Source organism: Lepidochelys olivacea (assembly GCF_965140295.1).
Source record: "Lepidochelys olivacea isolate rLepOli2 genome assembly, chromosome: 1".
Taxonomy (NCBI): domain Eukaryota; kingdom Metazoa; phylum Chordata; order Testudines; family Cheloniidae; genus Lepidochelys; species Lepidochelys olivacea.
Window position 1 is genome coordinate 352,488,149 of NC_140411.1, and position 13,441 is coordinate 352,501,589.

General features: G+C 51.0%; 1 protein-coding gene across 1 annotated transcript in view; it reads left to right on the forward strand.

Annotated features, from left to right (window-relative positions):
- The first annotated feature begins 159 nt into the window (after positions 1–159).
- SND1 (staphylococcal nuclease and tudor domain containing 1) overlaps positions 160–13,441 on the forward strand; it is a 490,888-nt gene continuing 477,606 nt past the window's right edge. The window contains exon 1 of the mRNA XM_084617794.1: positions 160–324. Coding sequence (XP_084473920.1) covers positions 253–324 — 72 coding nt within the window. The 5' untranslated portion in view covers positions 160–252. The remainder of the gene's footprint in view (positions 325–13,441) is intronic.

A 13,441-nucleotide genomic window follows, 5' to 3' on the forward strand; every position in this document is an offset into this window, starting at 1 on the left:
TCTATCGGGCCCATGTTGAGGCCCCGCGCGCTGATTGGCCTGGCAGAAAGGGGCGTGGCCTGGCGGACGGGTCGTTGATTGGTCGGCCGAGGGACTCCCGCGCTCAGCGCGCCTGCGCCGGGTGGCGGAAGGGATAAATACCGGCGGCGCTGGGCGCCCCTCCCCCCCACACGTTACCGCCGGTTGAGTCGGCTGCGTCCGCTCCGCGCTCCCCTCACCTCAGCGCGCCCGACCCGCCCGGCCCGGCCCGCCATGGCCTCCGCCGCCCCCGGCCAGAGCGGCCCCGCCGCGCCCCTCGCGCTGCAGCGCGGCATCGTCAAGATGGTGAGAGCCGGGACCTCCCGCGTTCCCCGGGGCCGGGTCTGGGGTCTCTGTCCCGGGGCCTCTGCAGCCCGCCGGGGAACCCCCCCCGGTCTGCCCCCCCGCGCCGCCCCGCGCCGGTCCTGCCCCGGAACCGCCGTGGGACCCCCCCCCCGGCTGCGCCCCCGGTCCTGTGCCCCGCTGGTGCTGACCCGGCCCCCCCGGTCTGCCCCCCGGGGCTGTGCCCCGCCGTGACAGGACCCCCCCGTCTGCCGCCCCGCCCCCCGCCCGTGTTGCCTCTGCCCCCCCCGGGCCTGTGCCCCACCGTCTGCCCCGGCTCCTCGCCCCCTGCCCCCCCGTCTGCTCCCCCCCCGGGCCTGTGCCCCACCGTCTGCCCCGGCTCCTCGCCCCCTGCCCCCCCGTCTGCTCCCCCCCCCCGGGCCTGTGCCCCACCGTCTGCCCCGGCTCCTCGCCCCCTGCCCCCTCGTCTGCTCCCCCCCCCCGGGCCTGTGCCCCGCCGTGACAACCCCCCCATCTGCCCCCCCCGGGCCTGTGCCCCGCCGTGACAGGACCCCCCCCGTCTGCCGCCCCGCCCCCCACCCGTGTTGCCTCTGCTCCCCCCGGGCCTGTGCCCCGCCGTCTGCCCCGGCTCCTCGCCCCCTGCCCCCCCGTCTGCCCCCCCAGGCCTGTGCCCCGCCGTGACAGACCCCCCCTCGTCTGCCCCCCCGCCGGTGTTGCCCCTGCCCCCCATCTGCCCCCTCTCCGGGCCTGTGCCCCGCCGTGGGACCCCCCCCCGGGCCTGTGCCCTGTCCTGCCGGGCCGCCCTTGCTCGGGCCGCCCCCTGCTTCCCCGCGCTGCAGCCGAGACCCCGCCGCTCCTCACGGTGGAGGCGGCTGGAGGCTGCTCGGCCACTGCCGGGCCTGGCCGCTGCCGACTGTCCCTGCGTGAGCCATGTGCTCCGGGGGCAGGGCTCCTGGTGGGTCTGGTCCCGGGCCAGACCCCGGCAGCTCATCCTGGGCCGAGGTCGCAGGGCAGAGGGGTGCCAGGTAGGGGGCTGGTAACGTCCTGCCTTGTGTCCAGTTGGGCCTGAGACTTGTCCACGGCGGTGGCTTTCCTGCGGGCCAGGAGGCCTTCCTACGGTGCGGCTGGACATGTCCTCCAGTCTTCTGGGGGCTGGGGCATGTTCTCTGCCCTCCCACAAGGCTGGAGACCTGGAAGCTGCTCAGGGATTGCTCTTGTCCTGTGGATGGGCATGTGTTCCTCCTGGGGGTGGAGAGGGCATGCCCTGTACCTGCGGGGAGGGGCCTGAACCTGAGGATTGGTGGGTATGTACTTTACCCTGATGGATTGGCAGGCCCTTATGTCCAGGGCAGGTTTTCCATTGGCTTCGCACAAGTGGTTCCAGGGCAGCAAAGTTTTCAGTAGCTGTATAAAAAACTCGCTCCTAGGTGAGTCTGGCGGGAGCCTGCTTGGGGTGAGCCACAAACTGGGTGCAGAATGGTGGGAGAGGGACATGAACATACGCAGCTTGGTGTGGGGGTGTCTGCATTGTTTGTCTGGGGGGCTAAGAGCGTTAAGGAGGTGGGAGTGCAGTGTGTGTTCTGTTTTGGAATTGATCTGTGTGCTGGTGGGAGAGATTGGGCTTGGGGTTGGTGTATTGCCCTCCACTTCCATCTGTGTTGGCCCCAGCCAGTGGTGTTTGCAGCAAGCCCCACTCTGGAAGCTACCACAAAGTCTAATCCTTTGCTATTGTCTGGACTGATGGGAGCCCGTGGGGAGGCTAGGTTTTTCAGATGGGAACCCGGTCTGTGGGAGAGGAGAGAGCCCAAGACACACAGCCCAGTTATTTGGGTGGGGGGAGAATGAGGGGATTGGTGGAAACTGAGACTTGTTTTTCTGGTTGGGCTGGGGTGTGTGTGGGGAGCTGGGGCTGGTGGGTTGTTTCCATACAGGCCCTGTTAACAGGTGCTAGCACCTGTCCTAAAGTCAGACTGTTACTAGCCAGTCAGGGGGCCATGCCCAAACCTATGGAGGCAGGGAGTTTTTACAGTGGTCATGCCTCACTCTCTCCTAGTTTGTCCTTCTCACCACTTTGAACATCTTCAGAAGAAAGAAGCCAGTTCACGCTGGCCTGGGAAGCAGTGCTGGATCTGTGCAGGTGATGCAAGAATTGCTAGCACAGTTTCAACGGTTGTGCAGCACAGAATCTTAGCGGGATCTGGGCATTGGCCCTGACCCATGCTGTGCTGCGCTCTGAAGGGACCGGTCTTCTAGGGAAGGCCGCAGCACAGGGGTGCTCTGGGGAGCCGGGGGGGGGTGTTCATATCTCTGCTTGCAGAGTGGTTCAGAAGTTGTTGCCCCCCTCAGCCTTCCTCCAAGAAGGGACCCTCATCTTGCTCACCACAGCTCATGTGGGCTTTTTACCCACCAGAGGGGTTAACCCACTGACTTTTCAGAGCTTTCAGTGTGCCCCATAGGGCTGAAACTGGAAAGGTTTACTCCTTGTTTATCTCTTTCACAAGCTCCCCAGAGGGGACGTACATAGTAGGTTTAAAAATGTAACTAGAGTTTTAACCAGCTTTGAGTTGCTAGGCTGCTGCTAGAGATCCCAGGGAATGTGAGCATCAGACTTCCTGGTTCCTCTGCCAGACTGATTGTCTGGTGTCAGATTTAGGGTTGGCCCTAGGTCTGTGTTTAGACCCTTCTCTACTCTCTTGGGCTGAGATTTTTCAGGCTTAGTCTGTGCCCCAAGATAAGTTTTCACACAAATCAGCTGAGTAGTCTGTGTGGAAAACAAGCACATCCCTAATGTTAAAAGGGTATATACAGTACCCAGTGCACTGAGGTCTCTAGTTCTACTGTAATATACAAAGTCTATGAAATACAGTTGGCAAATGGATAGGTGATTGATGGTAAGAGGTCAGTCAGGAGGGAGTGCTGTGCAAACAGAGTAAAAGGTGCACCATTCCTAAACCAGATGTGGATTAGGAGCGAGTATGTATTTAGAACAGTCCTTTAGCTGTATTGAATGTCCCACAGAATAGGGATTCCAAATTTTGAAGGCAGGGAGGGGGGCTACTGATGCTGTTACTTACTATCCCTGCTAGATTAGCAGGCAGAGGAAACTCATCTAGTCTCCACCCCAAATTGAAGCATGTGCTTTTATTTCCTTCCAGCATTTCTTCCTCTTTGGATGTTTTGTCCCTTTCCTGTTATCTTCTGTTCCCTTCCCCCAAGATAAGGTGCTTGAGCAGGTTAAAGGAGCCTCTGCAGCAGTTTTGCTCTCAGGGCACATGAGACTAAAACTCTAAATTTCACTCTGGGGCCAGCAGCACTTTTTGCAGGAGGTCACTTGATGGAAATTGAAGGGCAGTGAATTTAGACCCAATAGAAATAAATGCTACTTTATGGAGAATAGTCATCCTTGTGGCATCCATCGCCTCAGGAGGTTATCGAGAGGAGTGCAGTGACTGGATAATTTTATGGCCTAACAATTGTAGCTTTGCAGGCTGTGATTAAAGGGGAAATCAAGTGTCGTGCTTCAGGGTACAAATTGATTGTATGGAGGGGTCAGGAAGGAACTCTTCCATCTGCAGAATGGTACAGTTGGGTGCACTCAGGTTTTTGTTGTTTTGTGGAGTAGCAGACTTAGGTCGCTGTTTGAGGCTCGTTCACGTCTAATCATGTCTAAAGTTAGGCTCGTAATTCAGGGTTTGGCCTTCAGTTAAAAATACCTTGATTTTTTTAGGAGTACTGAACACCTATGTGTCTCATTGAAGTTAATGGGAACTGTAGGCGTCCTGCTTGTTGGAAATCAGGTAATTTTTATTTAGGTCCCTCGGTGCAGGTTTAAAGTTCCCTAACTTTAGGCTTCCAGATATGAAAACTTAGGTCTGGGCTCCTGAGCCAGTGCAACAAATCCTATAAACAAAGTTCTTTGACCTTTCTGTTTATATCCAGGCATGACTCTGATTTTGGGGGCGTTAACTGGTGTGTGCTGAACACTTGTGAGAAACTCTGTGCATTACTGAAGGTTAAATTTGAAATGTCTGAGCTTCATGAACAAGTGAATGTAGTTGTCAGAAGTACAAAGCTTGTTTCTTCTGCCACTTCCTTTGGAGAGCAAGTGAGACTGGCATATGCTTTCTTAAAACAGACAATGTTGCAGAATAGCAGGGCGTGAGCATGAGCTACAGATGGAGTTTTATGGGAATTTGGCTTAATTTTCAGTTAGATTTAGTTTGCTAAACTGCTGTTTCTCAGCTGAGTTGGAAGTTTTCTTCAAATTGCAATTATGCAAAGCATTTTCTAATGCTTGCTAAACAGCATTTAGGGTAGTAAAAACTTGTGTGTGTGTTTATATATAATTTTTTTTAGATGGCTATGGTCCAGGGGTTAGAGTGCTAGTTTGGGCTGTGGGAGACCTGAGTTCAGTATCTGCTTTGCCACAGACCTCCTCTATGCCCCAGAGCAATTCACTTACTCTCTCTCAGTTCCATAGATGTCCAGTGGGGATACTAGTATTGCTCTGCTTCACAGAAGGGTGGAGGATAACTGCATCAAAGATTGCAGAACTTAGATACTACAGTGATGGGGGGGTAAGATAAGTATCCAAGAGAGATTTCACCAGCATCTCTTGCAGCCTTAGACTTTTCTCTCTGGCTGATTCCTATTGTTCAGAACCTTTGCTTCGGGGAATTCATGTTTGAGCTGGGAACTTCACTTTGAGGAATAGAGATCTAGGGAGCACTTTTGGCAGCTTATGCACCTATTTTATTGAAATTTTTATCTCTTCTCTTCAAGTAATCCACATTCCCTGATGTGAGGGTATAACTGTGTGATCTAGGAGTTGAGGGGTGAGACCCAGGGGTTCAAGCCACCTGAATGACTTTCACAGCAGCTGTGCACCCTGGAATGCATTGATAACTTGTAAAATGGTAAAACTGACCTCCCTTGTCCTCCTGGAAGTGCACTGGAAATAGTAAAGTGAAGTCGTTGCAGGCTGTGTGATGGCTGCCGGAGAATGGCACTGGTTTGAAGCAAAGCCAGTTAAGTTTTGCTCCCTTTCTCATTCTAAAAATCAATGAATCACTTCCCTGTTCATGCTACAGTGTAAATCTGTTGCAGTGTCAAACTTTCTTACAGCGAAGGAATTCGCATCTGGCAAATGCAGCCTAGATGTAAGAGTACCTGGTGGCAATTGGGGAAGGACTGTTCCCTGGGCCGGTTCGAAGCTTCCCTTTGGTGATGAGCCTGTATTTCATACCCCTTATAGTATCTTCCACCAGGTATGCTCAAGGTACTTTACACACAAACCTCATGACACTGCCCTCTGAGGTGCTGTGGACCAGCTTAAGGTTAGGCAGCAAGTGGGTGGAACTGGGAATAGACCCAGGGAGTCCTGAATCCAGCAGCTCTGCATGCTGCTGCCTGTGTGGGGGTGATAGGGTGACCAGATGTCCTGATTTTATAGGGACAGTCCCGATTTTTGGGGCTTTTTCTTAAATAGGCTCCCATTACCCCCCACCCCATCCCGATTTTTCACATGTGCTGTCTGGTCACTCCTATGGGGTGAACTGCTGGGAAGGGTGAGAGCCAGACCCTTGTGGGAGACAAATGGGGACAAGGGTGGGGAGTTAAGTGCGTCCATCCTGAGGTGATTTGATGGGGATTGGATGGAAGATGGGGTGATGCTGTGTATTTTGTTCACCCACCCGTTACCTTGCACCTTGCTCATCAGCTGGGAGCAGGGTGTGTATGGCACCATTTCCTGGGTAGCCTCTCCTTAAGAACATAACAGCCATACTGGGTCAGACCAATGGTCCATCTAGCCCAGTGTCCTGTCTTCTGACAGTGGTCAATCCCAGGTGCTTCAGAGGGAATGAACAGAACTGGGCAATTATCGAGTGATCCATCCCGTTGTCCAGTCCCAGCTTCTGACAGACAGAGGCTTAGGGACACTCAGAGCATGGGGTTGTATCCCTGACTATCTTGGTTACTTGACCTTTCCTTTATGAATTTATCTAGTTCTTCTTGTGAACCCAGTTATAGATTGGGCCTTCACAACATTCTCTGGCAAATAGTTCCACAGGTTGAGACTGCATTGTGTGAAGAAATACTTCCAATTATGTTTTCCAATATGCATTACTTTGCATTTATCAGCACTGAATTTCATCTGCCAGTTTGCTGCCCAGTCATCCAGTTCTGTGAGATTGCTTTGGACTTAACTATCTTGAGTAGTTTTGTATCATCTGCAAATTTTACCACCTCACTGTTTACCTCTTTTTTCAGAATATGTTGAACAGCACTGGTCCCAGTATAGATCTTTCGGGAACCCCACTGTTTACCTCTCTCTATTTTGAAAACTGACCATTTATTCATGCCCTTTGTTTCCTATATTTTAACCAGCTACTGATCCATGGGAAGACCTTCCCTCTTATTCCATGAGCGCTTACTTTGCTTAAGAGCCTTTGTTGAGGGATCTTGTCAAAGGCTCTTTGAAAGTCCAAGTGTGGTATATCCACTGGATCACCTTTGTGTGTGTGTGTTGACCCCCTCAAAGAATTCTGATAGATTGGGTGAGACATGATTTTCGTTTACAAAAGACATGTTGATTCTTCCCCTGACAAATCATGTTCATCTGTGTCTGATAATTCTGTTCTTTTCTATAGTTTCAACCAGTTTGACTGGTACTGAAGTCAGGCTTACCGGCCTGTAATTGCCAAGATCACCACTGGAGCCTTTCTAAAATTGGCTTTACATTAGCTATCCTCTAGTCATCTGGTACAGAAGCTGATTTAAGTGATAGATTCCATACTACAGTTAGTAATTTTGCAATTTCATATTTGAATTCCTTCAGCACTTGGGTGAATCTCATCTGGCCCTGGTGACTTATTGCTGTTTAATTTATCAATTTGTTCCAAATCCACCTCCTCTTGATGCCTCAGTTTGGGACAGTTCCTCAAAGTTGTCGCCTCCCTCTTTGAGACTGTGAGGATGATGGTGGGATGGGAATCCCTCCTGCGGCTGTTTCTAAGCCTTCCTGCTTCATTGGAATGGTAGTTGTCCTCTTCTCTACATGTAGCTGTCACCTGCAGGTCCCCATCCAGTCACCTTCCTCTGACTTGACCCCTCCCTTCCTCTTCGCAAAATCCCACTCTCCTCTTTGATAATTCCCTTTCTGATGACCCATTTGACCTCTGGACTCCTCATTCAGCCTTCAGTGCTGGGTCAGCTCACCAATCATAGAATATCATAGAATCATAGAATATCAGGGTTGGAAGGGACCCCAGAAGGTCATCTAGTCCAACCCCCTGCTCGAAGCAGGCCCTGGTGACTTATTGCTGTTTAATCCCCTGCCTGGCCACCACCTCTTCCCCTTCAAGATCATTTCTACTGCAGCCTCCTCTCTGGCTGCCTTGACTCTCTTTGGTTCACACAAACTCACCTGCCTGACCATATTACCCTGTTCGCTCCCCAGCAGTGAATCCCTCCACTGGTCCCCTTTCCACCGCATCAAGCTCAAGTTTCTTGTTCTTGCCTTCAAGGCCCTTCATGTTTCTGACTCTCCTTAGTGGACCGTGTTTATCATCCTTATCCCTCCACAGCAGTGCTAGCCTTGTTGACTCATCTGTCCACCTCTTCCATAGCAGTGTCTGTTTTCTGTGCCATCCATTGTGCATGGGACACCCTCTAGAGCCACGATTGCTGTAAGGTTGGAATGGGACAATGGGATGGATCGGTCGATAAGTTGCTGTGTTCTGTTCCCTCTGAAGCACCTGGCGCTGGCCATTGTCAGAAGACCAGATACTGAGCTCGATGGACCATTGGTCTGACGCAGTGTGGCTGTTCTTAAGTTCATATGAAGTCTGCAAGAAATTACCCAGGGAGTAATTTCTACGTAGGAGGGCAGTGGGGGGATAGCTTATGCAGTCCCCCCGAAAGCTGTTGCTCTGCTTGTGTGTGGTATACTCTTCCTGTTTTTGCCTTTCTCATTGTAGTGCCTTCAGGGTAGGGAATGTGTCCTCCTTGTGTTAGGAAAATACCTAGCACATTGTTGGCACTCTTACAATGTAACTGAGTCCAGGCTGGCATAGTCCTAGTGGGAATGACCCTCAGGTAGGTGACTTCGGGCATTATTTCTCCACTAAAGGTCACACTTCCAACTCGCTGACTTAGTTTTTTCTTTACAGATGTTCTGGCACCCCTCTTAATTTTGTTTTTGCACCTTTTGGGTGTATTTTCGTACAGATGTGGGGAAGCCTGTGGTGTTTGGGGAGCTGAGAAATGGGCCCCCGAGCCCCTGCACAAAGAGGAAGAGAAGCTTAAATGTCTCAAACAGGGTCTTTTTGCCCTGAGTGCACTGCACAGGCTGCTCCTTTCTGTGGCTTAGGTAACCTGGCTCTCCCAGCTGGCTGGATAATTACATACATGTTAAATGCAGTCCATGCTGCAGTCATAGGCCAAATGGCAGCTCATTTTAATGTGTGGGAGTTGGTGGTTGATTCAAGCTCAGAGTAGCTTGCAGTTGGTCATGGGCTGCAGCTACTAGCTGCAGTAAGGTTTTGAAGCCCCAATGCTGCCTTTAACAATCGGGAATCCCAAACTTCACTTGATGGCAATGGAGCAAGCTTAATCGGAAGAGTTCTAGGTTGGAGATGGTTTGGGTGCTGCCCATGAATCAGACCTGCATGTCCTGTCATCCAGTGCTCTCGTTTCCATCCTGCTCAGATCAAGCTGGATCATCACCTTCCCACCCCTGCAGTCTCTGTGGTCATGTCTTTGCGTGGTAGCTGAGGTAGGTTGCAGTTTGTCTGGCCCATTGTAGGCAGTGAGTAAAATGGGCACTGGCTGCTACTATCTCCACGCTGCCAATCCCTTGGGTCCTGTAATCAGATTTTTCACCCTGTTAGATCAGTTCTTAAGCAGCAGCTGCTGAAATTTAATTTCCTTCTGGAGAATTGTTTCCAGCCGAGACCCAAGGCATTAGCGTTGGGAACTTTCCTCCCTGCTGTGCTGAAATGAGGGGAGATGGGCACTGTTCATCCTGCCACAATTAATGGGCAGAAAGCTGGTTCTGTGGATGCTTGCTTGAAGAGGTGCAATGCTACTGTGGTATTACCTGGATGGGTGCAACCTCTCTTGGTGAAGGGTAAAGGAATGGGGGCTGGGGTATGGGAGGGCTGAAGTTGGCAGGGCAGGAGGGAGAAGCAGGTGAAATAAGTAGGTGGAAAGTGAATGAAACTGATTATATGAATCTTCCCTTGGGAGGACCCCTCTCCCCCCGGCTGTATATGGAAATAGCAGGTCTGAGAGCACAGGGTACATAGCAATCACCCCTGCACACTGCTGGCTCAGATATTATGGTGGTTAGGGCCATGTGAGTACCTGGCTAGAGCATATTGGGGTGGGTCATGCTGGTGTAATTCAGCTGCTAGCCAGTTGCTGTGGGAGGAGGGAACGTGAGTCTCAGGAGAGATACAGACCTGTGAGAAGCTGCAGATGGGGAAGAATAAGCAGCTGAATGTACAGCACTTAGCAAGCCCTGTTCTGTGTAAGGGCTTGTTCGCGTCTTTGGAGCGGAGCGCTACAGATAATAGAGCAAGTAGAAGTTAGCTACTGAACCCAGAGAAGGCAGCAGCACTATTGCAGTGACGAGAACCTAGAAGATCATTGGAAGGAGCAGATAGGTGAAGGGTCCCTCTTTTGCAGGCATGGGTTTGTGTAGATAGAGCCCGAGATGTCTCCTTCCATCACTGGAGTCAGATCCTGAGGACGTAGTAGGTATTCCCAAGACACCTGAGGTAGTTGGGGTGACTGGGGGAGCACAGATCCCCAAGAGGTTGGGGGGACTATAGGTAGGGCAGCTGTCCCACATGCTGTCAGAGGAATTGTGAACTGCCATTCACTCAGTTTGACGTGTCAGGATGATGGGCAGGTAGCCTTATACTTCCAAAGACTGACTGTACTGTAGCCTGGCCCTATCCTTGGGACAATCTCCTTCTTTGAGCATCCTCTGGCCTCCAAATCCCTATTTGAAGCCACTGTTTCCAGGGATGCTGCCTGGCCTACCTGTTTCATGCCTTCCTCTACCTGAGCTGTTCTGTGGCTTGCCCCCTTTGATCTCTCTGATCCTAGACTTTCAATGGGGGAGAACCTGGTCTTACTCTGAAACATCATGGAAATCACAGCACTTTTTTTTAAGCGGGACAAACTGAGAAAAATGAGTTTGAGATGCTTTCTGAGAACCAATTCCTGAAGGAGGAAGGTGCTGGCAGAGCAATGGGTGGGCTGAAGCTACACAGAGGGTGTGGGATACGATCTGCCATGTGTGTGGGGTGCCAAGAGTGCACAAGGTTCTGTGGTTGAATGAGGACGTTCAGAAGCTAATAGAGGATGCAAAGAAGTGTGTGTTGAGGAACTAAGCAAAGGTAATCTGTTTGAGAGACTGCAGTCAGGTTGATTGTGGACGGCTGCTGTGGGAATGATGACTAGAATCTCAGCTTTGTGCATTTTTTGTGATGGGAATCTCAGGCCCAATAAAAACGCACAGTAATAATGCTCCGCATGTCTCATGCAGTGATTGCAAAGCACTTTACAAAGGAGAGTCAACATGTCCCCTTTGCAGATGGGGAAACTGAGCCCCGGAAGTGAAGTGTCTTACCCCAGGTAACAAAGAGAGTCTGGGCACAGCTAGGAACAGCGCTCGTGTCCACCTGACTGCAAGCCCACTGCACTGTGCTGTGAAGTCTGAGGCCTTTTTCTGCAATGAACAGTAGCCAGATGGAAAGACAGCAGCCGTGAGCTAGGTAGAAGTCACAACCTCACATTCCTGCTAAATTATATCAAAACAACGTATTATTGGGCTGTTAAGGAGGTGCTCCTCTCCGAACAGTACCCACCCCCACCAGGCAAAGAAGCAGATCTTAAGATGTTTAAAGAAAACTTGTTTGGCATTCTGTCTGGCAAGGAACCATATCAACAGTTGTGATTGTGAAATCCCCACTTTATTTTGTCTTTATGGTCCTCACTTCTCTATTGTTTATCTGGAGGGTCTCTGGTTCTATGATTGTTTGTCTGTTTCATAACTAATCTTGCAAGATTTAAATCAGCTAAGGTACCGGGGTCTGATTGGTTAAAGAATTATTTTGTAATGGGCTAGGATTGGTGAAGAATACGGTTCTTTAGTTTACAGTGATTGGTTATGGTACAGCTAAGCAGGACTCACTGTATAAACTGGGGTCCAAAAGGAAGTTCTTTGGAACCAACTCCAGGACATAGCCCCAAGATCAGAGCTGCCAGACCTCAACACCATGCCAACCACACGGTGCAGAATACTTTAGCCATGGACAATCTAATCTTGACTGGCCACCAAGAAAAGCTTGTCTGCCTTATGGGGAGTGGTGCACAGTGTATGCTTGCTTCGTGTGTGTATTTTGTTTTGGTAACTGTTAATAAATAGAAGTTAAGGGTATTACTGTGTAAGGCTCTTACTGGTAAAAGGCCCTACAAACCTGCAGAAGATTATGCCCTGAGCCCTAGGAACTGAGTAAGGGTAGGTGCTTTTCACCCAGAATCCTGGGAAAGGGTTGGGGTGCCTAAATTATCCAGTTCCTGGGGTCTCAAGGTGTAACCCGGTTAAAGGTGGGGTGCCCTAGAGTGTGTGGGTAACAATGCTTCCTTGAGAAAATGACCTGATCTCAGAGCAACTCCAGTGCTTGCAGAGCATCCTGCTGAGTTGGATGGAGGCAGGCTGTCGTACCTTGCCTTGGAAGCTGCTTTCTTTTTTTAAAGAGTAAAACCCTGGCACTTCTGGCTGCAGTGAAAACGTTATGAATGTGATTGGGGTGTAACTGATGGTGCCCACAGTCTGAAACAATAGCTGGGCCCGAACTGCCCCTTTCACCTTGATTGGTAACTCAGAAGCCTAATGATGCTAATCAAACCATATGAGGAAGGTGAGGGGGTGACTAGGCTAGCTTGTCGCATTGCGGTGATCAGTCGCTTTAGCTAGTTGGCGTCTTGTTCTGAACTGCAGGGGTGTTTTCTGACCTTTCTCCTGTGCTTCTGTTTTACCATTTTGTCTTGCTGCCTGAAAACTTCTGTTCCCTGAGCCTCTGGAAGGAACTCTATTGAATTCAGTCACATTCTATCTTAGTCCGAGCCTGCGTGTCACCTTTGGACGTTCTCCCCTCTGCCACAGCCCCTTGAGTCTTGATGGGTCTCTTCTTGCAATCATTCCCTGGGGCTTTCTCTCTAAGGAGCTGCCTGGGGCAAGGAGGGCTGGATTCCAGGGCAGGTCTTCCCTTGAGGTGAGGGACCTGGGAGCTGGGCTCATGGAGGGAGTTGCCTTGGCTCATGTTGATGAGCTTCCATCTCTAACACTTCTCACCTAGGAGCATCCCAGATGGGTTCCTCAGGGGTCACCTTCCCTGTTAGTGGCTGTTGGAGGTCAGCTGTCACAGGTCAGTACAGGTAGACACAGATTCCTGGTATGTGGGGGATGTGGTTGGATCATTACTATGTGCCCAGACACTGTCTGGTGTAGAGCTGGAAGGAACCTGAGTTTAGTCCAACCCCCAGTGTGAAGCTGTAACCTGACGGGAGTAATTACCCTCATGGAGTTCCAGTAGTGATCACAGAATATGTGGGTTGGAAGGGACCTCAGGAGGTCATCTAGTCCAACCCCCTGCTCAAAGCAGGACCAATCCCCAATTTTTGCCCCAGATCCCTAAATGGCCCCCTCAAGGATTGAACTCATAACCCTCGGTTTAGCAGGGCAATGCTCAAACCACTGAGTTGCTGGCTGATGTGCTAAAGCACTGTCTGATACTGGAGTCTGTATCCTGCACAATGTTGCTTGAGGCTTGTGTTTTATAGCCCAAATCTAATGATTCATCGCTGATCAGATAGGATTGGTGGTTGGTTTCTTGTTGCCTTTTTTGCATAAATGACAGGTGATGCAGCTGGAAACAGCCTGCTGATTCATCCCTGGCCCTTATAAAATCTCTTGCATGTTTGCAATGTTGAGGTGACTTGCCAAAGACAAGTCAGTGGTTCCATCTTGGAATACTTGGTTTGAACTGAGGATTCTTGGTCCTGATTCCACCTAGGGAAGGGCAAGCCTGTCTGTCGAGTGGTC